At 42.5% G+C, this 25,685-nt stretch overlaps 1 protein-coding gene across 1 annotated transcript in view; it reads right to left on the reverse strand.

Moving 5' to 3' along the window:
* b3gntl1 (UDP-GlcNAc:betaGal beta-1,3-N-acetylglucosaminyltransferase-like 1) overlaps window positions 1-25,685 on the reverse strand; it is a 374,862-nt gene that overhangs the window by 137,663 nt on the left and 211,514 nt on the right. Inside the window, exons 7-8 of the mRNA XM_063030766.1 lie at window positions 15,881-15,976; window positions 8,186-8,310 (exon numbers count right to left, since the gene is read on the reverse strand). Coding sequence (XP_062886836.1) covers window positions 8,186-8,310; window positions 15,881-15,976 — 221 coding nt within the window. The remainder of the gene's footprint in view (window positions 1-8,185; window positions 8,311-15,880; window positions 15,977-25,685) is intronic.

The following is a 25,685-nucleotide window of genomic DNA, read 5'->3' on the forward strand; positions in this document are numbered from 1 at the left end:
GAAAAGATCGGTCGATGTTCCGTCCTGAAACATCGACTGATCTTTTCCACGGATGCTGCCCAACCTGCTGAGTTCCTCCAGCGTGTTGTGAGTATCGCGTTGACCCCAGCATCTGCAGACTATTTTGTGTTTAGGTCATTTTCATGTTTAGAGGATGCCACAAGGGGGTTGCTAGAGTCCCAGTTCAGAATCAAGAGGAATGATTTGGATAACAGGATAATTTGCAATGTATCCAACAAACAATCTGTTGAATTGTTTTACATGTCCCCACTGATGTTGCTCGACCCTGTGACTTCCCCCAGTAGTTTGGTTGTTGCTACAGATTCCAGCATCTGCAGTCTCAGCAACTGGATCTTTGACTTCATGACCAACCGACTGTAATCAGTCAGGATAGGCAGCAATGATTATTCTAAACACTGGTGCTCCACAAGATTGCATCCTCAGCCCCTTCCTCTGCTCCCTGTACGCCTATGACAGTGTGGCCAGATTCTGCTCCAACTTTTATCACTCTTTTTATCAGTCCCAATGAAAGGTTCTAGACCTGAAACTTTGACAGATGCCGCTTGACCTTTGAGTTATGTTTTTATTTCAGGTTTTCAGCATCTGCAGTTTTGCTTTTTGATTTTTATCCACTTCTACTTCTTACATTCTCATTTCCATGAGAAAAGGTCTCATATCCATAAAGTCTCCATACTACTCCTAAAACCCTCCTTTCACACTCCAGTAAGAACGTCCTTTACAATTGATTCGTTATAGGGAGGAATTAATAAATCTGTAGTAGGCGCGGTAGTAGGACTTCAAGCACATCTTAAAATTTTAAGAAACTTGTCACCAGCAAAAAGTCATGCATCAATCTCAAGGACAGGAGGAGAAGGTGATTTATTTCCAAGGCATAAATACTTCAAAGCAGTTATTGCTTTCTGACCCTGTTTGTTTTCCCTTTGGCCACTATCTGGGAGGCTGATGTTAGTTATTAAACCACAGTTGCATTGCAAATTTCAAAACATTCTTGTTCTGCTACCCCAGGCAGAAAATAAATCAAATTGCTCCACGGCCTCATTTGAGTAAACCATTACAAATGCAAAATAAAAAAAGGGAATTAATAACTATGTTCAAACTTGTCCCTGAAATCTAAAATAAAACCAGATTTTTTTTCAAGTTCCCTTTTAGACATTAAAATCTGTTAAACACAATTGTGTTTTCAGAAGAAAGTAACAATTCAAAAAGGGAACTATCAGCCAACTAATTTTTGCTTTCAAAATCACATAAGGTAATGTCATATTACTATGTTCATGAGATGATAATGAAGTACATTTTTTCAACTGACAGGATAAAGAGGGATCTATTTGCATGGAAGTGACGATGAGGAGAATGGATAGTGCTCTCACTGGTGAAGTGAAATGCCATTGAAGAATCTTTGGCAGAAATTGAGAAAACAAGTTCAGTTTGAGTTATCGAGAACATGGGAGGAATGTATAGGAGGGGGTTACCCAAGTTATCCTTCAGTTTACATAGTCACCTGGTTGGTAGCTGTATGAAGGAAGTCTGAGAGAAGAAACAAAGGGGCATGTTAAACCAGGTAAGAGTTATCGCAGAAACCTGGAACCAAAAGCAGAATGCTGGTCATGTGTGACAGATCAAGCAAAGTTTATGGAGGGTTATCATCAGAAGTGGTTAACTCACAGCAGAAGTTGCCAATTCTAATGTAAACACAAGAAGCAAGTTACTGGAAACCATTGATTTCAATATTGGGTTCAGAAGGTTACAGAATACCCATATGAAAGATGAGGTGTTGCTCCTCAAGCTGGCTAAAGGCCTCACTGGAATAGTGCAAGATGCCAGAGGCAGATGTTCAGTGTGGGTGAAGAAAGGAGAGTTAGAGGGGAGATACTCCACAAACACTCAGTCCAAGACTGATCTCTTCAGTGGAGTGGAGACCACATTGTAATTACTGGATGCAAACCACTTGAATGCTTCATTTGACAGAACTGTTTGAGTCCATGGATCGTGGGAACATGTGTTGCAACTCCAGTGGCTGCATTAGGAATGTACTCTGAGGATGTGGAGATGGAACAAAGGAGCTGCTAAGCTGCCCTGCCCAGTACCGATGAAGGGTCTTGGCCCGAAATGTCGACTTTCCATAGATGCTGCCTGATCTCCAGCATTTGTGTATGCTACAAATGGCCCTTTTGAACAGTTGAAAGGAAGGGGTAGAGATAGGTTTGATGGTGTATTCTTTTTGATAGTGACACATCGTGCAAAGGGTGATCTGTTTAATGTGAAAGAAGCAAAGATAGTGATGAGAAAAAAAGACCAGAATTTAAAAACAGAAAACAGGGAAATCAAGCAACATACATCAAAGTTGCTGGTGAACGCAGCAGGCCAGGCAGCATCTATAGGAAGAGGCGCAGTCGACGTTTCAGGCCGAGACCCTTCGTCAGGACTAACTGAAGGAAGAGTGAGTAAGGGATTTGAAAGCTGGAGGGGGAGGGGGAGATGCAAAATGATAGGAGAAGACAGGAGGGGGAGGGATAGAGCCGAGAGCTGGACAGGTGATAGGCAAAAGGGGATACGAGAGGATCATGGGACAGGAGGTCCGGGAAGAAAGACCGGGGGGGGGGTGACCCAGAGGATGGGCAAGAGGTATATTCAGAGGGACAGAGGGAGAAAAAGGAGAGTGAGAGAAAGAATGTGTGCATTAAAAAGAGTAACAGATGGGGTACGAGGGGGAGGTGGGGCCTAGCGGAAGTTAGAGAAGTCAATGTTCGTGCCATCAGGTTGGAGGCTACCCAGACGGAATATAAGGTCACTGTACAAAGAAAATGTAAAATAGTTAAATGTAACATAAAGACAAGCCTTATAGCTTTGAATCTTAATGTACAAAACACTCATAGGCGAACTATTAGCATAAAGAAAGGTGTGCAAATGGGGTATGATACTGTAGCCATTATGGAAACATGATTGCTAGGGATTCAAAAAATAGGAACTTATTACTTAGGGATATTTGACTTTTAAGAGGGAAGGACAGGAACAATAAGGTGTTGGAGAAGAACTGTTAAGAGATGCATTAAGTACAATTGTGAAAAAATTATGTAAAGTCATATAAAGTCTTACGCTCTGGAGAAATGCCAGAGAATTGGAAAATTCTTTTGCGATTAAATATATTTTAAAAGGAAGGGAGGCAAAAAGAAACAGGTAACTATAAGCTACTTAGCCAAACAGAGTTGGAAAAAGTAACAGCAGAACATTTGGAAAATCAAAACAAAATCAAGCAAGGTCAGCACAGTTCCGTGAGGGAAACTGTCTGACAAATTTATTAGAGTTTTTCTCAGGAAGTCTTGACTGGAGAGGATAGTGGGGAACCAGCCTTATAAATCTTTTGACAAAGTGTCTGACAGAGGGTTAGCTCACAAGATATCAACTCATGGTATAGTAGTAGATGCTGGCATAGGAACAGAGAGCAGGGATAAGGGGATCATTTACAGCAGGGAGACCTATAACCAACTGGGTACCAAAGACTGTCACCAAAACTGCTTGCAATATGAAGATTCAAGTTTGAGTTTATTGCCATTTTTCAATACATGACTGTAAAGGAGAATGAAATAATTGTTTTCCAGATCTGATGCAGTATTAAAAATAACATTGTATGGATAAAAAAACACAATAAATGTAAATATAAGTATATAAAACACAATGTACAAGTAACTGTAAAGGGGGGATGAAGGTACTGAGAGACTGTGGACAGGAGTGGTTGATGTAGATGTTGTAGTGTTGGGGTTGGTGGGTGAGTCAATGGGTGGAATTGTTGATCAGCCTGACAGCTTGCGGGTGTAATAGTTTTTGAGTCTAGTGGTCCTGGCCTTGGATGCTGCGTAGCCTCGTCCCTGATGGGAGTTGGAGAAGCAGTCCTTCATAATATCTCTGGCCTTCCAGCACCCTTCTGCATATATGTCATTATGGTGGGTTTGCTGGTGCATTAACCACCCATCGTAGAGCCCTTTTGTCCACCACAGTACAGGTTTTGTGCCACACAGTGATGCAGCATGCTAGGATGCTCTGAACTGCGCATCTGTGGAAGATCATGAGTACTGATGTGCACAGTCCAGCTCTCTTCAGCCACCTCAGAAAGTAGAGGCTTTCTTGACTGTGGAGGATGTGTTCTGGGACCATGAAAGGTTGTATGAGATGTGCATTCCCCAGAGTTTGAAACTGCTCTCAGTTTCCACTGCTGTGCCGTCGACGTGAAAACGGGTGCGGTTAACGACTGCCAGGAAGGAAGTAAATCCAGAGTAGACAAATATGTAGACAGCTCAGAAACTGCGAAGGCCAATTGTGAGGAGGATGTGAACAGCTTACAGCAGGATATTGATAAGTGAGTTGGAAAAATTGCAAAAATGTGAAATGGAAGACAAAAGAACAGAGTATTATTTAAACACAGCAAATAAGCAGGTAGGCAAGGATGTGGTGCGGGGATGGAGGTTCCTTGTGCATGTAAGATTGAAAGTGAGTACACAAGTGCGGCAAGAGATAGGGAAAACTAACTAAAGTGTACAACATACTGCATTCATCAGCATACACCTAGAGCCCTGCGAGTAACTTTGGTCCACCAAGGTTAGCACAGCACTGTACAGATCCGGTGAGCAAGGTTCAGTTACTGACACTGCCTGTAAGGAGTTTCTACATTCTCCCCGTCACTGCGTGGGTTTCCTCCGGGTGCTCTGGTTTCCTCCCACAGTCCAAAGATATACTGGTTGGGAGGTTAACTGGTCATTGTAAATTGTCTCGTGATTAGGCGAGGATTAAATTGGGGGATTGTTCGGTGATGTGGCTCGAAGGGCTGGAAGGGGCTATTACGTGCTATACCTCAATAAGTAAATATTATTTTATTTCAAGCAGTTCAGAGAAGCTTCACAAATCAGGAATGATCAAATAGGTCACAATTTATATGACCTATTTGTCATATAAACTGTCAATGTGGTGTATATGAGAAAATGACAGCAATAATGTTGAGATATTTCCTATTACGGGAGGAACCAGAGGACATGGGTTTTAATAAGGGGTGGGTGCATTCATACTGAGATGTCAATGAATTTCTTCATTCGGAGTTGTGAGTTGTTGGAGCTCCTTGCCACTGCAAATGGTAGGGCTGCAGAACTTTGGCTTACTTAAGACAGAGTTTGAATAGGTTTATAATCAGTAGGAGTTAAGGGGAGATCAACCATGATTCTGCTGAATGTTGGAATAGGTGTGAGGGGCTGAATGGCCTCCTCCTATTCCCATTTCTTAACTCTTATAATCAGGTGCAAGGTTGATGCACAGAAAGTGAAAAAATTTTTAAATCCCTCTAATGCTGGAACTCTAAAATAAGAACAGAAAATTGTAGAAATACTCATTGAGTCAGTCAGCAACTGTAGAAAAGGAAACAATTACTGTTTCAGGTCTGAGACCCTTTGTCAGAACATCATCCTTGCCCTGGCACAAGGCCAGGAAATGTAGGAGGTGGCAGGAAACAGATGAGACAGCGTCTTAGGCTCCATCGCTATGGCTTAGGGAAAGGAAGGCATTTCAAAGGCACTATATGGAAAATCTCATTTTCAGAAATGATGCAATGGAGCAGAGGAACTGGGAGAATAGAGTGGTGATTTCACAGGAGGCAGGATAAGGGGAAGTGCAGTTGAGATACCTAAGGGAGTCTATGGGCTTAGAATGGATATTGGACACTAACATATCCCCGACATGGATACAATGGTATCCAGAAAGGGAAGTGAAGAATCAGAAATAAATCATGTGAAAGTGAGAGTAGGGTAGAAATTGACAGCACAGTAATTAAATTTTCAAGCTCTGTGCAAGTTTCACCACAGATGGCCAAGGTCTTATGATCATTGTTTCAAAATATTCAATACCCTCAATCTTTTCATGCCTTCAATCTAAAATAACGTTTCCTAGCTACAGACCCCAAGTTTAACCTCTGTTTTATTTTCTATATGTGTCCTATCTTGATGGCATTATCAGAAATGGAACTTCCAATCATTCTTCACAAACACTTTGGAACTTCACACTGAGACGTTTGCTCTAGCAACAGCTCTCCCATTTCCAAAGGATCTGCAGGTTGGGAATCTGTCCTCTGAAGCCTTAGCTAAGCACACAATATGGGCAGTATGATCTCACAGTTAGAATGGCTCCTGCTTCAAGCTCCAACATCTCGGGGGCAGTCTTTTCTTCTGGTACTGTCTATGTGGAGTTTGCTAGGTTAGTCAGCAGATTAATTGGCAAAATATATCAAAGTAAATTTATTATCAAAGTACATACATGATACCATATACAACCCTAAGATTCATTTTCTTCTGGGCATCCACAGTAAATACAAAGAATCACAACTGAATCAATGAAAAACTGCATACAAGAAAGACGACCAAACAACCAATGTGCAAAAGACGACGAACTGTGAAAGCACAAAAAGGTAATAATAATAATGATCAATAATTATTGAGAACATAAGATATAGAGTTTATAGGTTGTGGAATCAGTTCAATGTTGCGGGGAGTGAAATTATCCCCTCTGGTTCATAAGCCTGATAGCTGATGGGTAATAACTGTTCCTGAACCTGGTGGCATGGGACTTGAGGCTCATAAACCTCAGCAGTGAGAAGAGAGCATGGCTTGGATGGTGGGGGTCCTTGAGACAATGCTCCATATAAATGTGCTCAATGGTGGAGAGGGCTTTACTTATGATGGACTGGGCTGTATCCATGACTTTTGTAGGTTTTTCTGTTTAAGGGCCTTGATGTTCCCATCATATACTCTTCACCACGCATCTATAGAAGTTTGTCAAAGTTTTAGATTGACTTGCCAAATCTGTGCAAACTTCTAAGAAAGTACAGGTGTTGCTGCACCTTCTTTGTAATAGCACTTACAGTATGTGCTGGACCCAAGACAGATAACTACTTAACCTGATAGAAAGTTTCTCACTTACTGAGTTATCAGTAGCTTTATGAACAACCTAAGCTATACAGTCACTTAATCTAGAATAATCATTGAGATAACTCTTGTGAACAGCCTTCAAAATTATATTCCAATTGAGTTTCATTTCAAAGTGAAATAAGGTTTTCCATTTTCCTGTTTTGATAGCTTTCATCAAAGTTAGTCACTAACATCTGTATTTTTCACTTCTGTGCTGGCAGCATAAGACTGAAACTGTGCAGATGTGCCATATGATTCCTAGCGAAGCTGGGTGAATATTATGTACTCACTGGAGACAGATCCTTTCTTGAAACTTAGGAGCGAGGATCTTGACCACATTAATAATTCTTACAACCTGATATCCGTGACATTGATCAATATCTTTGGTGCTGACGAGACCTACGTACTTTTATAAGATCTTTCAAATACCTTTTTCACTATTTTGCAATGGTTTATGAGTGAACTTTTTTGCAGATGCTGTGTAATTTGAGTAATGGAAAACAAGGAATTCTTTCAGCTGCTGTTTTTGATCCTCGAAGCCCAGGTCTTGAGTATTCTTTTTCTAATTCTTTCCGAGTGTACAAAACTTGTATGATTAAATGGGATTTTCTTCCCTCTTTTCTATTTATGTAAGACACCTTTAACTAAATGATTTTTTTTTATTTTGTCAAAGCAGAGTAATAACTTGGTGAAGCTACCTAGGACAAACAGAGTATGTTAACAGTAGGAAGACTGTATTCTTCAGAGATTTGTGCTGGGCACCACACTATCTCAGCATGGATTAAAGAAGTGATAATAAATCAGTTTGGTTGCAAGTCTATGCCCAGGATGAAAAGGGGAATGTCCAATGTGACATCTGAGTGAGAAAAAATATTTTTATTCATCATAGAACGATCATGTAGGTCCTCACTCATGGAATAAATGTGTCAACTGCTGTTTTTTGGCACACATTAAATACGTAAAAGAAAGAATATGAAAAGCTGTCACCTTCACACTACTTATCTCAGACACTAGATCAAAAGGAACATAATAGGATAATTATCCTAACAGCTCATTGAGGAGTTGCAGGTTAAGTCCAACACTCATGTTTGTTTTGACAGCATTCTAATTTTTTAAGGTAGCTAACACATCTTTTTGAACTGATGAAAGTACAACATCCAAGACCAAACAAAACATTGGGAGTATAAAATAAGCTGAAAAGTCAAAATTTCAGAGTGAAGCCTTACTCTAAAACAGCATGTGTGGCAGCCTCCAAGTGATAGCGATAGACAAGAAGGCAATGATCCACTCGAAACACGCCTCCTCCTTTCCGAAGACTTTCATAGAAGAACAGCAAATCCTCAGGAACACCCTAGAGATATACATAAATGACAGATTAGGGTTTGCAATGCAAGCATCTAGTTTACTGAAAAACTTCAAGTTCAAGTTTATTGTCATCTTTCTATACATAGGTTGTTCGTCCATCGTCGTTGTCGATGAAGACCTCGACACCATTGATGGTGTCAAGACTAGCGTGTGATTTGGATTTAAGTGAGGGAGAGTTGCGCAGCGTCAGCCTCACTCTCTCTTCCCAATTCCCATCTGGATCCAGTGGCAAGACAGAGTCGAGACAGCTGGAGATGGCTCTAGGCGCAGTGGATGACTAGGACGTCTTCTGTGTCTTGTCGTGCTCTACACGTTCCACGACGCTTGCAGAGACCGTTGGACCTTCCACTGGTCTCATCCACTCAATAGCCGGAGTCTGTCTTCATATGCTGGGATAGACAACTCCCTATCTCACCGAGGGTTTTGAGACCCGTCGGCTACCTTCACCTGGTTTAGCTGGCTTGTCGAAGCCGTTGCCCAGGGTGTGGCCACTGTCGCATGCAAACAGCTACGGGGAGCCACAGGTGAGAGCTCAGTGCCAGGTGGGGACCAAAGATGGACTAACCGCCTTGAAAAGGACGCTACATGTTCTCCCACCAGAGGTGCTACCCCTCCCTGGCACCCCATACACCCACATACACAACCAAACGAAACAATGTTCCTCCAGATCATGATATGCCCACAAAACACATAAAACAAAATATTTCCATTAATAAATATAATTCACAATACATGTAGTGTGTAGTACAAGTAAACAGTAAACAGCTTGCTGTCCTAATTACAAGACCTCTATGATGGCAGGGTATTCATTGGTCTCACAGCCTTAGGGGAAAAACTTAAAGCATTTAACTGCGCTAGACCTGGAATGGTGAAACTTGATTTTAACACAGGTTGAGTAGGGGTATTAGCAATGGTCACAGAGAGATGTGGTTGGTTCTTAAAAGGATGTAGGCAGGAAACAATATATCCATCCACAATGGCAACATTTGTAGAGGGAAAAATAAGTAGTCTATTTTTGGTTGTTCAAAGATCCTCCAGGTGAGGTGGAGAGAAAAGTGATACTTGGAGATGTAATGAAGTCCATAGACTGTGAAGGCAGAGCCAGAAGAGGAAAGTACAGCTGGTTGCCTAAAGGACAAGAGTTATCAAGGAATAGTTAGAAGGATGAAAAACATGGAAAATGTCCAACTGTGGCTTGAGCCTAAAAAGGAGTTTTGCTAAGAATGAAGCTTCAGTCAACATGTAGACTAGTAATATTCCATCCGTTTCCTGCAACTGTTCCCTGTAAATTGAAATCTGAATGTGATGGGTCATCCAGTGTGAAGTGGGTTCCAGTATTTCACCTGAGAACAGCCAAGAATGCTAATTATCCTTTAGACGGACTTGAATTCTCAATACGTTCATCACTTCGACTGAATGTTAATACGGTTGCTTTCTGCAGTATACAAATGAATCGGGTCTATCTGTCAGCTAGTCATATGGTCTTTGGCTTTCAGCATGTTTAGTAGGACCATGCAATGAAGCAGGTCTTCTGAAAAGCAGCAAGTCCACTGAACCTACTGTTTGCACAGGCTCGGACCACACTGTTATATTCAATGTGCACAAGGGTGCACTCTTTCAATGCAGAAAATCTTTTCTGCGTCCACCCCCAAGTGGCCTTGACAAGAGAGTGGAGCCCCATCCTCCTAGGTACACCCACTATTAAAGCTGCCAAATGACAGCAGCATGGTAAAATGTTGTGATGAGTCTTGTGAGAGTTTATAGACATTTTATTTTTCTTGATGCTGCAAGTGAACCAGAGTTAATATAAACACAAGAAATACTGCAGATGCTGGAAATCCAAAGTAACAGACACAAAATGCGGGAGAAACTCAGCAGGTCAGGCAGCTTCTATGGAAATGAATACACAGTTGATATTTTGGGCTGAGACCATGCTTCAGGACTGTAAAGGAAGGGGGATGAAGCCAGAGTAAGAAGGTGAGGGGAGGGGAAAGAGTACAAAAGAGGTTAATAGGCAGGCGTTGCACCTCTTCTGACTGCAGGAATAAGTGCCAGGAAGGAGATGAATGGGGAAGGATGAATGGACAAGGGAATCACGGAGGGTGCGATCCCTGTGGAAAGTGAAGAGTGGGGGGTGGGGGAAGGAGGTAAAGATGTGTTTGGTGGTAAGGTCCCATAGAAGATGGCGGAAGTTGTGGAGAATGATGTGCTGGATGCAGAGGCTCATGCATGAGGACAAGAGAAACTCTATCCCTGCTAAGGTAGCAGGAAGATGGGGTGAAGGCAGGTGGCCAGCAGAAAGAGGAGATGCAGGTAAGGGCAGCATCAATGGTGGAGGAAGGGACACCCTATTCTTTGAAGAAGGAAGGCAGTCCTGGTATTCTGGAAAGAAAAGCCTCAGCCTGGGAACAGATGCAGTGGACATGAAGGAACTGAGAAAAGGGAATATCACTTTTTTTTTTACAGGAGACAGGGTGGAAAGAGGTATAGTCAAGATTGTCATGGGAGTTGGTAGGTTTATAAAAGATATCAGTAGCCTGTTTGTCTCCAGAGATGGAGACAGAGAGAATGAGAAAGGGGAGACAGGTGTCAGAAATGGACCAAGGGAATTTAAGGGCAGGATGAAAGTTGGAGCATACTTGATGAGATTGATGAGCTCAGCATGGGTGCATGAAACAGCATCAATGCAATCGTCAATGTAGCACAGAAAGAGTTGGGGAGCATTACCAGGGAAGGAATGGAACATAATGAAAAGACAGGCACAGCCGGGGCCCATGCGGGTGTTAGCATGTCATGTTAACATTAACCAGAGTCAATATGTCAGTTCTATTGTCAGAATCATCACTGATGGTAGAAACATGTCTGTTCCTCTGTCCATGGATGCTGTCTGATCTGTTGAGGATTGGCAGCATCTGTTAGAAGATGACAGGTGAAGTCAGGTGAGTGTGTGGCCTAAATTATTTTTTTTTCTCTAGGCAGCCTTTGCCCTCTTAGATTAGATTAGATTAGATTCAACTTTATTGTCATTGTGCCATGTACAGATACAAAACCAGTGAAATGCATTTAGCATCTGACCAAAAATGCAAAGAATAGCGTTATTTACAAAATAACTGTGAATAAAAAAAAGTGCTACAGCACACAAATATAAAAGTACTGAGACAGTACAATACGGATGCAATACTGCTTAGCGCTGTGATGAGAGGTTCAGCAGTTTCATAGCCTCAGGGAAGAAGCTCTTCCTGTGCCTGCTGATGTGGGAGCAGAGGCTCCTGTAGCACCTACCGGATGGGAGGAGAGTAAAAAGTCCATGGTTAGCGTGAGATGCATCCTTGATAATGCTTTTCGCCCTGCCCAGGCAGCGTTTATGGCAGATGTTCTCAATGGTGGGCAATTGGGTGCCGATAATCCGCTGGGCAGTTTTCACCACATGCTGGAGTGCTTTGCGGATAAGGTTTCTATCGCTGCTGAGAGCTGTCCCGTTCCTGGACGTGAAGGAAATGCCCCGGGCTTTTAGTTGGAAGCACACCTCTTCGTTCAGCCAGGATTTTGGTTGGGTTGCGAGATGACAGTTCTTGAGGTACCAACGTCATCTACACACTCATCTGCGTCTTCTCTGTTCGTGGCGGCCACCATGACTGCTAGTTAGTCCATTCAAAACAGTCCTGAAGCATCGAGATTCCCTCATTAGGCCATACAGTGATGGTCCTCGTCTCCATTTTCAGCAGAGTACAGTATGCCGGCATTAACGTTGTGGAAATGTAGTTAGACAGGTCAAGATGAGGGTGTGGGATGGCTTTGCAAGTACTATGTCTGTATAAGCATGGACCAGTCTATTTGTTCCCCTAGTGAGCATGGTGACGTGTTGGTGGAATTTGGGTAAACTGTCATTCAGATTAACATGACTGAAGTCTCCTGCAATTATGAAGAGACCGTCCGGATGCTTGTTTTGTAGAGAGCTGACGATACTCTAAAGCTCTCCCAGTGGGCTCCTTGGTGTTTGAGCTCAGGGGGATGTAGACAGTGATGATGAACACAACAGTACACTCCCTGAGCAGATAATGTGGCTGGCATTTAATTGTAAGATGTTCAATTGCCCCAGAACAGTGACTGCTAACTACAGATGAGTTTGTACACCAACCTTCGTTAACGTACACACAAATTCCTGTCTGAACGGAACAAGGTCAACCTGTCCAGTTGAAGCACCGAGTCAGGTATATTGGTGTTTAACCATGTTTCAGCACAAACCAGAATGCAGCAGTTTCCCATCTCTTTCAGTGTGTTGGGCTCCCCTATAATGACTAGGCTGGCAGGTAGCTCGGGGTGGCGTAGACAGTGCCCCGCTAGTTGCAGTCTTCTCGCCTGATTTTAGTGGTGAGCATCGGTAAGTCGTCATAGAGCTCGATGTTCGTCATGTGCTGTTGCCAACTGACGTCAAGAGCCATCTGGAGCATTCGTGTATAGCAACCATCTAGAGACTTTCGCATAGTCTTGGCGAGTGTCCACCTCTCACATCTGTGCATGAGAATGGACTCTGTAGCTGCTAGAAGATCCTCCTTTTAAGCGCTTGGCCAGGTTCGACTTCCAGATTTCCTTCATGTCATTCATAGCCCTCCATGCCAGCACCTTCCGTATCTTTATGTCCTCCTCCGAACTCATCATTCTTGACGCGAGGTACTTGAAGTCAAAGACTTTCTTAATGGTATCATTCTTTACGGTCTTGAGAGTACCTTCGTCGCAGTTAAAAGCCATGTACTCTGTCTTTTTAGCGTTTAGGAGAAGTCCAATTTTATTGCACTCAATTTCCACTTTTGTCAGTAGCTGTTGTGCTTCCTCCATCCGGTCAGAGAGCAGGACTATGTTATCTGCAAAATCGAGATCTGTGAGTGTAACTGGTCTGACCCTTTTGGTTCGTCCTGGTTTTATGGTAAAACCAAGCTTGTCATGATCTTTGATAGCTTGAGGTAGAGCGTAATCAAGGACGATTATAAAGACGTACGGTGCCAGAGTGTTTCCTTGCAGCACACCAGCTAGGAGCTCGAACACTGCTGTTTCTCCGTCTGGTGATAAAACTTTCGCCATGGTTTTGGTATAGCTGGACTCTATTATTCTCAGTAGACGGTCTGGCACTCCGTGAGCTTTCATCATATGGGAGCCCAAGCATGGGAGGATGAACCCTAGGCGCCCTCCCAAGACTATGGTCAACACGCTCCTAGAAGACAGCGGCGCGGCTAATGTAGATGAACTGAACACACTGATGAGGGAGATGGAGAAGTGGAGAGTCCGTCATTGTGCGCAACGCCAGCCCCCTAGGCCTGAGTCGACATAGTAGTAGTTCTGTGTGTTCATTCTCATTCTCGGTGAGTCCATTTTATTATCTAGTGAGCGGACACTGGCCAGGAAAAGTCAAGCCGAGTTAGCTCTCAGCCCCAGCTCTCTTGCCACGTTTCTGCTTCCTCTCACACTGCCCATAATCTCGGCTGAGCCTCTCAGGCCAGATCGCTGTCACGAGGCCTGCTGTCCACAGAATCCCTATTCTGTTGAGCACCGCTATTAACTTGGCTGCCAGCGGATTAAACGTAATTTTGTCTAAGAGTTCAGCTGTATTCACAGAGCTTTGGCTGACTGAAATTCCAGACTAGAAACTTTGAAATACCATCTAAGAATTTAAAGTTAGCACCATTATTGTGTGCTGGAGAAGCCCTGCATCTCTGCATGCTGCCATCTCAATACCTTCATAAATATTAACCAAATGATGAATAAGCAGATTCCTTTTTCCTTTGTAGTTACTGAAGGAATGTTTAGAATGATTATGATCTGCAGATGTTGTTGAATGCTTGCCATGCTAGGCTCTTCTGGGCCTTTGCTTTCTTTTCTACCCCAATTAAGGGACATAGAAATAATTTACTTTCTGTGCCAAACTCAAGCTTAAATGATAATACCAGAAAGGGATGAATTTCTATACAAACAATTGCTATCCAGACAACTTGACTCAGTAACAGACATGGACTGCAATGATAATGAAACCACATCACAGATAGCTTTCCTTCCCTCTTTCCCTTCATGGCATGTGATCTATCTCAGCAGTCCCGACACTTTGAGTAGGGTCTGCAACTCTTCACTCTTGGCCCATGCAATCTGCCTACATGCACATCAATTACTGCACTTTGCTGTTTACATCAAAGCCCCGGTAACAACTCCTCAGCCAGGATTGGGTTTAATTAAAATAAAATTCCTTTGAGAGAAAATTTATGTTTGTATTTAATCCTCTTGAAGCATGACGTTAATGAGACTCAATGATACTACAGAACCATTCACTGAAACATTAAGCAAGTAAATACTGTGCACAAGATGTTCAATGGTTTCTATCAAATTAGAGTATTTTAATTGGGGAATCTTATTATCAAAGGTCATGCTGCTTTGGAATTTCCCCCACCTCCACACAACCTTTTTTTAGCCTTCAGTCTGGGCTATACAAATTTGTTACGATCTTAACAGTTTCTCTCATATACAAATACCCTCCTTTCTCCCTAGCTTCTTCCAGCCATTAAACCTCATCAAAAATTCTACATTTCTACAGCTCTGGCCCATGCACTGAGCCCTTCATCCCCATATGTTTGTGTTTTAAAGCTGTTGTCAGTCACGAGTCCAGTGGCGCAGCAGGAGATCAGATACGTTGGCATCTTGGTCTCCAGATTATCTTTGCCTTCTGCATTTCAACAGGCAGATGTAGAAGTTAGGGACAAACAGATCTAAGGGTGGTTCTTCACAACAATCAGTGGTCAGGTATAAGTGTGCTTTAGACCCATTTATTCTGGGGAAGCCCTTCGGGACATTTCCCATGTGAAAGATAAGGTTTTGTTGCTGAAATGCTGGCAGTGTTTCTTGATAACCATCAATGCCTCTAGTCATTCAGCTTCTGACCAGGAAAAGATGGTGACCCAGATACTGAGGCTTAAAAGTATTAAAACCATTAAGAGATAATATCTGTAGATTATTATTACAGACTATTAAAACAATTTCAAAATCAATAAATTAACTAAAACCTGCCTCAAAGTCATCGTCAAGATTATTGTCATTTGCACGTGTGCAATGAAAAGCTTACTTGCAGCATCATCAGAGGTACATAGCATCATATAAGCAACATTCACAACTAAATCATAAATTAAGCACAATTATTATCAGAGAAAACACAATTAGAACAAAAAAGAACTCAATTTTATGCAAAGTGATCAGCCAGTTGCTAAACTGTAGTGTTTAGAGTTGTGCTGATTGGTTCAAGAACCATGTGGTTGAAGGGAAATGCAGTCACTGTTCCATGTCTAACCTGACACAGGTTGTTCAACTGACACAACTTTACACTCTGCCACTGTGCCCCACGCGGGGTGCACCCTTGCAGTGCAGAATACCAGAGATAGCTGACAGCATTTTCAGAAATTCCACATTCATGCAGAAAGCCTTTGGATGCAGCAATTTAAAGTGGAAAATGTTGGCAGTGCAAGAAAAGTGGATAAAAAACCTCTGAATCTCCCTTTATCCTGTATTCTAAGTGTACTCACCTTTCCGCTTTCGTCAAACTTTCCAATGGAGTCAAACCATTCTCGAGAGCAGAACCATGTTGGCATGATGACAGTGGGACCATGGGAAGTAAAGACCTGCCAAGAAGAAAGACCGTTTCAATAAATAACATATTATCTAACTCTCCAATTTAGAAGCCTCCATGTATCTTACGTATGAGTGTGAGGCTAAGTACAGCTCCAATGTCATACATATGTTTGCTGACGACACCACTGTTGTTAGCTGAATCAACTGAAAATCTAGCTGAATAGTGCCATAACAACAAGAACCCTTCAGTCAATGTCAGCAAAATCAGGAGCTGGTTATTGACTTTGGGAGAAGGAAAACAGAGGTTCATGAGCCAGTCTTCATCAGGGTATCAGAGGTGGAGAACATTAAATTCCTCATTATTATCATTTCAGAGAGTCTATCCTCGGTCCACCACTTAAATGTCATTACAGTGAAGGACTGCTGTGCCTTTACCTAGAAGTTTGCAAAGATTTGGCATGTCATCTAAAACTTTAAAAAACATCTATAGGTGTTTGATGGAGTGTATACTGACTGGTTGCATCACAGCCTGTTATGGAAACACCAATGCACTTGAACAAAAAAGCCTACAAAAAGTAATGGGTAAAGCCCAGACCATCGCAGGTAAAGCCCTCCCACCCACTGAGTACATCTGCAAGGAGTGCTGTCGCAGGAAAGCAACATCCATCACTAAGGACCCCTATCATCCAGGCCATGCTCTCTTCTCACTGCTGTAATCAGGAAGGAGCTGCAGGAGTTTCAGGTCCCACACCAACAGGTCCAGGAACAGTTATTACCACTCAACCATCAGGCTTTTGAACGAGAGGGAATAACTTCACTCACTCCAACAATGAACTGATTCCATAACCTTTGGACTCACTTTCAAGAAATTTACAACTTATGTTCTCAATAGTTATTACTTATTCACTTAGTATATATGTTTTTGCTTTTCAAATTTAAATAAATTTAATTAGCACTTTATAACTTGTCCTTTTAACTTATAACTCATACATTTTAACTTATACTTATAACTTTTTAACTTATACATTCTGATTCAGCTATCTACCAGCAATGCTGGTGAGCAGCAGATATTACCTTCTTTTCCCTGTACTGCATCACTGAACGTGAGGTGGTGTGACCTCCTGGCCGAATTGTTTTTTGTGACTGTCCCGCTTATTGCACCTCATGTTTTGAACCAAGCAGATTGCAGGTTAATCTTCCAATTGGTTTATCCCTAGTCCTTGATTGGCTATACTTTAACAATTCAGCAGAGGCCCCATTTTGTAAATCAAGGTGATTACAGTAAAACACACAAAATTCTGGCGGATCTCAGCGGACCAGGCAGCATCTATGGAAAAGAGAACAGTGATTGTACTCTTTTCCATAGATGCTGCCTGATCTGCTGAGTTCCTCCAGCATTTTGTGTTTGTTGCTTGGATTTCCAGCATCTGCAGATTTTCTTTTGTTGGTGATTATCGTAAAAAGTGTTCCTACTAACTTCTACAAATTTCCATCTCTCTTATTTATCTCTCCGGCAGTCTTTATTAATGTATGATCATGATACAATTAATCCTTCACTGATTTTCCAATGAAAACAACTTCTTAAAGCCAATTATACTACCCCTACTGCTACTGTGACATAGAACATTAAACTTGAGACCTGCCTGAGGCCTTAATTCCTCAATTACTCAATAGACAAACTTAAAGACTGCTCCAAGTCTTTTGTCCTAATAAGTTATTTTCAAAATTAATCTGTTTAACTGGTCAGCATGGATGACATAATCAAAATATTCCTCTGAATGGAAAGGTTGAATCCAATGCCAAGTATAAAATGCCATTGTGGGAGTTACAATGTCATAGTGTGTATATCCACAATATTTTACAGGGTGTATTAATAACAGGGCAATTTTCTTATGTTCCCACAACAATCAGCTCTTGAACAAAAAGGGGTAACTACTCTCACTTGCTCATCCATTGAGGTGTTCACTTTAGGGACTCTTTATCTCATTACCTCCTGTTCTCATTATTTATTGCTATTTATTTATATTTGCATTTTAACGGTTTGTTTTCAGGGTCTTTCTGCACCCTGGTTGATCTTTCATTGATCACATTACAGTTAGTATTCTATAGATTTGTTGAGTTTGCCCGCAGGAAAATGGATCTCAGAGTTTTATATACTTTGAAAATAAAATTTACTTTGAGCTTTGAACTTGGCCTCATTTACCCAAGATTTTCAGTTCAATGTGTATGGGACCTCTGAGGACACAGAATGAGTTTATGGGTTGCTGTTTGTTACTCAACACACATTTTTTTCCTTTGCCTTGAAGCCAACAAAGAACACACCAGCAACATGCATAATAGACTGTAACTTCTCACTCTGCACTTTTGCCAAAGTTATACGTTTCAAATCCTGGACCATGAAAGTAAAATCATTCTGGAACCAATTAGAGTAAAATTAGACAGGTCTGTTTGTGAGACGCCTGTCCTTTACCAGATCACTTACAGCACTTCAGCTTAGCTCCCTCACACAAATTTCTTGCCACAACTAGAGACAACATTTCTGTAGGGCAGAGAGATTGTTCGGTTTACTCCTGCACCTGTTTCTTAACCTTTTTATCCAGGTTTTCACAGAACATGTGACTTGAAGACATAGTTCTTATTTTGATCTCAGTCTTTTCCAGCTGTAGCTGTACCACACCAAGTGTCTTTAAATATAGTTCAAGTTTGCACATGTATCCCATTTTCTACGCAGCCTGGTAAGTTTATAATATTAAGCATACTAATTTTAAATTCAAGCTACAGACAACCAAACAGGCTACACTTTATTTACAGTTTGTAAAGTTATCCCAGAAGTCGTGGTTACAGCTCATACTCTGGTAACCTCAAAGAGGCTACTTCAGAGTGTGGTTGCCCGTACTATAATCAGAAATTATTCTGTTAGACTGGAATACAAAAGAGCCTTTCTGTAAAGCAGCAAGCTACAACTATACAAAAAGAATGCCACTGTGAAGAAGTTTCAAATGATTTTTCCCCCCTATTTCAATGGACACAGTCCAAGCTATGTCTGTTGTCAGGAAACTTCACATAATGTCAACAGTATTGGGCTACTCACAGTACAAATAAATCATACCGCTACTTCTTTTCCACGGCAGTAGCACATGTAATAAAATACAAAGAAACTAAGAAATATCTTAAATTCCTTTCAAGACACCTAGCCACAGTCAGTCAGCTAATATACAGTACCCGTATATGGATCTCTTAACCATGGTCTACTCCAGGGAGCTGTGCACATGAAGGAATATACGGAAATTGCACATAGGGCAAGAAGGCAGAGATGATATTAAGAATCACCCATTATGCTATTAGTAAATGGTGGAGCAGGTTCATACGGTCGGCTCCAGCCCCTATTTCATGTTCTTGCAAGGGAGTGTAGCAGTTGGCGCAGTGCTTTACAGCAGCTAGCTGTGAAAATCGGAGATTGGTTGCCGTCATTGTCTGTAAGGAGTTTGTACGTTTCCCCTGGGAGCTCTGGTTTTCTTCCACATTCCAAAGATACATGGTTAGGGTTAGTACATTGTGGGCATGCATAGCAACACTTGTGAACTGTCCCCCAGCACAATACTCGCTGATATGATTTGACACAAATAATGCATTTCCCTGGTGAACACAGCAGGCCAGGCAGCATCTCTAGGAAGAGGTACAGTCGACGTTTCAGGCCCAGACCCTTCGTCAGGACTAACTGAAGGAAGAGTTAGTAAGAGATTTGAAAGTGGGAGGGCGAGATCCAAAATGATAGGAGAAGACAGGAGGGGGAGGGATGGAGCCAAGAGCTGGACAGGTGATTGGCAAAGGGGATATGAGAGGATCACGGGACAGGAGGCCCGGGGAGAAATCCCCCCCCACTGTCTTTCTCCATGGGCCTCCTGTCCCGTGATCCTCTCATATCCCCTTTGCCAATCACCTGTCCAGCTCTTGGCTCCATCCCTCCCCCTCCTGTCTTCTCCTGTCATTTTGGATCTCCCCCTCCCCCTCCCACTTTCAAATCTCTTACTCACTCTTCCTTCAGTTAGTCCTGACGAAGGGTCTCGGCCTGAAACGTCGACTGCACCTCTTCCTAGAGATGCTGCCTGGCCTGCTGCGTTCACCAGCAACTTTGATGTGTGTTGCTTGAATTTCCAGCATCTGCAGAATTCCTGTTGTAATGCATTTCACTGTATGTTTTGATGTACGCGTGACAAAGCTAATCTTTTTAAATTCAGGATGAAATTCTGGCGCATTAGTGATCAAATTAAATGTTAATTTATCTTTTAGCAATCACAGGATGGCTGCATGGTTTGTTGTTCAACCCTAATTCACCTTGAGGAGACTGTGGGAACCGCCATCTTGATTTGTTGTAGACCCTGTGTTGAAATACTGCTCCCACTGTGCCTAACACTACCACTGAGTGGCTTGTTAGGTCATTTCACGAAGAGCCACTAATTGGCAGATGAGCATGGAGAGCAAAAATTATTCCCTAAAGGTCATTGGCTTTGCTTTGCCTAACAATCCACGTAGTCACTAGTCCTAAATTAACACTCCCACATCTCAATTGAATTTGCATTCGCATCTGCTATGGTGGGATTAGATTACATTTCCTAATCATTTAGGTCAGAATCAGAATGGGAATCATGTTTACTATGACGGGCATATGCCATAAATTTTGTGGTCTTTGCAGCAGCAGTACATTGTAATACATAATAGTAAAGGGAAAAAACTGTGAATTACATTATATATATTAAATAGTTAAATTAAGCAGTGCAAAAATAAAAATAAAAAAGTAGTGAGGTATTGTTCATGGGCTCAATGTCCATTCAGAAATCAGACAGCAGAGGGGAAGATGTTGTTCCTGAATCGTTGTGTGTGTGCCTTCAGGCTCCTGTGCCTTCTTCTTGATAGCAGCAATGAGAACAGGGCATATTCAGGGTGATTAGGATCGTTAATGGTGGACACCACCTTTTTGGGGTATTGCTCCTCGAAGATGTTCTGGATACGGTAGAGGTTAGTGCCCATGATGGAGCTTATAACTCTCTGCAGCTTATTTCCATCCTGCAGTAACCCTACCCCTATAACAGATGGTACTGCAGCCAGTTAGAATACTCTCCACAGCACATCTGTAGAAACTTGCGAGTGTCTCTGCTGACATACCAACTCTCCTCAAACTCCAAATGAAATATAGCCAATGTCTCTGGATTACGAGTTCAGTAATGTAATCATAATACCACAGTAGCCCAGTGTGCTGTGGAATTAATGACACACCACAACTCCTAGAGTGTGGCTCTACATGGAGAACCCTCAATTAGTTACATAAAACAAAGATAAAAATGAAATCTTTGGATAGTCTCCTGTATGTAACAATGCAGGATGTTTTTATTTCTCCAGAGCAAACAAAATTGGTAGAGCTGAAATGCTGTAGTCTAAAAATGTATTTCATTCCCGAGCACTTTATCATACACTGCAAACATTAAGCAAAGAAAATAAACACTAGAAGTCTTGGTCAAAAGTGGTTATGTTTTTATTTCCAGAAGGAAAAATAAGCAGTTGAAAATGGTAGCCAGGCATCTGACTTTGTTTAAATTAAATGTGTTCTGACACAAGTAAAGAATTAGTGCATTTTAAAGCATGTCCATTCTTGACACAGCTTGCCATCCCATTGCATAGTCTAACTCCCTCCAGGACACCTCCGGAAACACCAGGTTGGAATTGTTCTTAGCAATCCATCAACACTTACCCCAACAAAGCAGACAATTCATACTGAAACCTCTTTCTGATTAACTAAATCCAAACCCACTACAGTAAGTAGGATAGAGAGGCAATGCCTGTGTTCCAGTCTGCAGTGGTACAAAGATAGCATTGTTTTAGTTACAAGAAAGATGCTAACAGCTTTCCAAACAACCAACACAAAACTGCTGCTTCGTGTATGGGCAAAGTCTAAAATTGTTCGATTAACTATGTGAAGCTACAGTAATACTCAGCAACATGAGCATGAGATCCTTTATTGAGCTGCAATGCAGAATAAGCCCTTCTGGATTGCCTAGCGATCCCCCCAGTTTAATCTGAGCCTAATCATGGGAAAATTTACAATGACTGATTAACCTACCAACTGGTAAGTCTTTCGACTGTGGGAGGAAAGCGAAGCACCCGGAGCAAACATACATAGTCACAGGGAGAAAGTACAAACACCTTACAGGCAGTGACAGGAACTGAACCCAGTTCACCTGTGCTGTAAAGTGTTGTGCAAATCACTACACTACTCTGCTGCCCAAAATCTGTTAAGTATTTAATTTATTCAAAACAATAAACTAGTTTGAACCATAATATTAATCTCAGCACAGGTTTCCTCTACGTCTATCCACTGAGTGCCATGACTTCCGAATTTTCAGATGTAATGTTGAACTTTTCTCGGGCTGATCTTAATATTAGCTTTGAAATGTTTCCTTTGACCACCAGGGACAACATGAGAATGACATCCACTATGCTTCAGAAAGCAAGTGGCAGCTACAAAAGGAGAGCTGAAGACCCAACTACCAACCATGGCCACCACTTACTCTTGCGTGCACCGCACCAGAATATGTGGATCCTGCATCCCCTCTTCACCCCTTGAGAACCCACCAATAGACAACGCCTTAGGACAGGGGTTCCCAACCTTTTTTCATGCCATACAGCAACACCATTAAGCAAGGGGGTCCGAGGACCTCAGGTTGGGAACCCCTGCTTTAGGAGAAGATCGTATTTGACTTGAGTGATCACAACACTAAATAAGTTTAGCCTCTAAATATAACAGTAGGAATGTGATACCAGGAAGCTAGAGTCTAAAGCAACTTTTCAACAGAGCTCTATATTGGATTATCCTTCTTTGCTCTCATTTTGTTTTGTACTAGTAGCTCCCTCAGAAATTTGCGTAGGGGATGCTGGCAGCCAACTGTACCCGTGCAGTGGTGTGGCTAGTAGACCTACAGTCTCACAACACCAGCGACTCTGGTACAATAAGACCATAAAACATAGGAGCCCAATTAGGCCATTTGGCCCATTGAGTCTGCTCCGCCATTCAATTATGGCTGATCCTTTTGTTCCCTCCTCATCAGCCTCACTCGCTAGCCTTCTCCCTGTAACCTTTGATGCCATGTCCAATCAAGGACCTTTCAAGCTCTGCCTTAAATACACCCAACGACCTGGCCTCAACAGCTTCCTGTGTAACAAATTCCACAAATTCACCACCCTCTGGCTAAAGAAATTTCTTCTCATCTCTGTTTTAAATGGACACCCCTCTATCCTGAGGCTGAGTCTGCTTGTCCTAGGCACCCCCACCACTGGAAACATCCTTTCTACATCTACTCTGTCAAGGCCTTTCAACATTCAAAAAGGTTCAATGAGATACCACCCCCTCCGCCATCCTTCTAAATTCCAGCGAGTACAGACCCAGAACTATCAGACGTTCCGCATATGATAACCCTTTCATTCCCGGAATCATCCTTGTGAACATCCTCTGGACCCTCTCCAATGCCAGCACATCTTTTCTAAGATAAGGAGCCCAAAACTGTTCACAATACTCAAGGTGAGGCCTCACCAGTGCCGTATAAAGCCTCAGCATCAGGTCCCTGCTCTTGTATTCTAGACCTCTTGAAATGAATGCTAACATTGCATTTACCTTCCTCCCACAATCCTGGCCACCAGTGCTATGTGTGTAGAGTTTGCATGTCTGTCTGCAATTGCAAGGGATTTTTCTGTGTGCTCTGATTTCCTCCCACATCGCAAATATGTCTTGGTTGGTAAGTTCCAAATTGAAAGTACGTTTATTATCAAAGTATGTGTACATTCTGCCACCATGAGATTTGTGTCCTTACAGGCAGCTGCAAAACAAAGAAACCTCAAAAGACCCCATCAAAAAGAAAGACCGTCAAACACCCAATGCCCAGAAAGAGGGGGAAAAACAAATCATGCAAACAATAAAAGTAAGCAAATCGCTTCAGAACTGAATTTTTACGAAAGACACAAAGCCAAGCAGACTGCTTCTGGAGCAGGCAAAAGCCACAGTTCAGCACAAAACCGAGTAAACATTCTGAAACCACAGACGCAAAGCCAGGCATCACTGCAGCCAGCATCACGGTTCTGCGCGGAGCTGAGTGATCACTGTGGAGCATCGAGCAGAACGGGCAGAACCGGCCGTCGCCTTGCCTCTGGCCTGACACCCTAGCCTTTTCAATCAGGCCCAATGCTTAGATTGTCCAAATATCGTCCATTCCTCGCTCTCAGGGATGCCTCAACTCTGCTTTGGCCATTGCAAATAGCTCCCAATGTGTCAGCGCAAGCTGATAGGAAAGTGGCAAAAACAAAACACAGTTAGAGTCAATGGGGAACACCAAAAATGCTGGAGGTCAGGCAGCATCTATGGAGGGCAATAAGCAGTCGGCATTTCGTGCTGAGACTCTTCATCAGGACTGGAAATGAAGAGGGCAAAAGCCAGAATGAGAAGGTGAGGGGGGATGGAACAGGCTGCAGGCTGGCAGTTGACAGGTGTGACCAGGTGAGGGAGAAGGAGGGTTGGTGTCGTTCTTCCATTTCATTGTTTATGGATGCTGAAAATATTAGAGAAAAGTTGCACTGAAAACTACTGAGGTAAGGGCTTTCATGGGGAATGCAAACCATTTCTGCTTCTTTATATGATGGTGTTTTTTGCAGTGTGGTGAATAAAAAGTATCTTCTCCGTGGATTGTCACCTTGTCATGGTGGAGAAGCTTGTGTGGTCCTGTGATCCCGACAGCAATGCTGTCTGGAGCTATGCTCCTGGTAGGGTCACCCATGGCGGTAAGGTCGAGGGAGAGGTCCCTGACAAAGAACAATCCAACCAAGACCACAACAGAGGAACAGGCGGACAAAGTTATTTCGGACTCAATGGCTGTGAAGGCGGATGACGGCTGTAACAAATCCTTCAGCTCCAATCATTGTAGTTTCCATGCCATTGGAATCAGTTGGTTGATTTGTGAAGTATCGTTTGCTTCTTGGAGTGCAACATCAAGTACACGTTAAACAAACACACGCACAGGCGTCTTCGCTCTGTGGGCCACTTCCTCAGAACGAAGCCCATCGTCCTCGACCTTGAGGGATAGCCACGATGACGTATAAAAAGTATGCTCAATCTTTCTTATTATCTTCAGACAGATTTCCTTTACGCAAAACAGTTGGATGGGTTGCTATGTCAGGAGGGCTGCAGAGATCTACTCTCAGTGGCTGCTTTATTCGGTACAGGAGGTAGCTAATGAAGATGTCACTGAGTGCATTTCTGTATGTTTGTGGTCTTCTGCTTCAAGGTTCGATGTGTTGTGTACGTAGGGATGCTCTTCTGCAGACCGCTGTTGTAACGTGTGGATATTTGAGTTGCTGTCGCCTTTCAGTCAGCTTGAACCAGTCTGGCCATTCTCCTCTGACCTCTCTCATTAAGACATTTTGCCCACAGAACTGCCACTCACTGGAGAAAAAAATATGAGGAGTCAGAGTAAGAAGGTGGGGGGGGGGAGGAGAGGAAGAAACCCCCATCTTCTTACTCTGACTCCTCATATTTTTTTCTCCAGTCATGATGAAGGGTCTCAGCCCAAAACATTGATGTTTACTCTTTTCTATAGATGCTGCCTGGCCTGTGAGTTCCTCCAGCATTTTGTGTGACCACTGAGCGTAGAAGGGCTACCTGTTGCATTAAGCAAGTTTGGAAAGAAGTTTCATGAAATGCACTCAAAGTGAACAAGCACA

The sequence above is a fragment of the Mobula hypostoma genome, chromosome 22 (genome assembly GCF_963921235.1).
Source record: "Mobula hypostoma chromosome 22, sMobHyp1.1, whole genome shotgun sequence".
Classification (NCBI taxonomy): Eukaryota; Metazoa; Chordata; class Chondrichthyes; order Myliobatiformes; family Myliobatidae; genus Mobula; species Mobula hypostoma.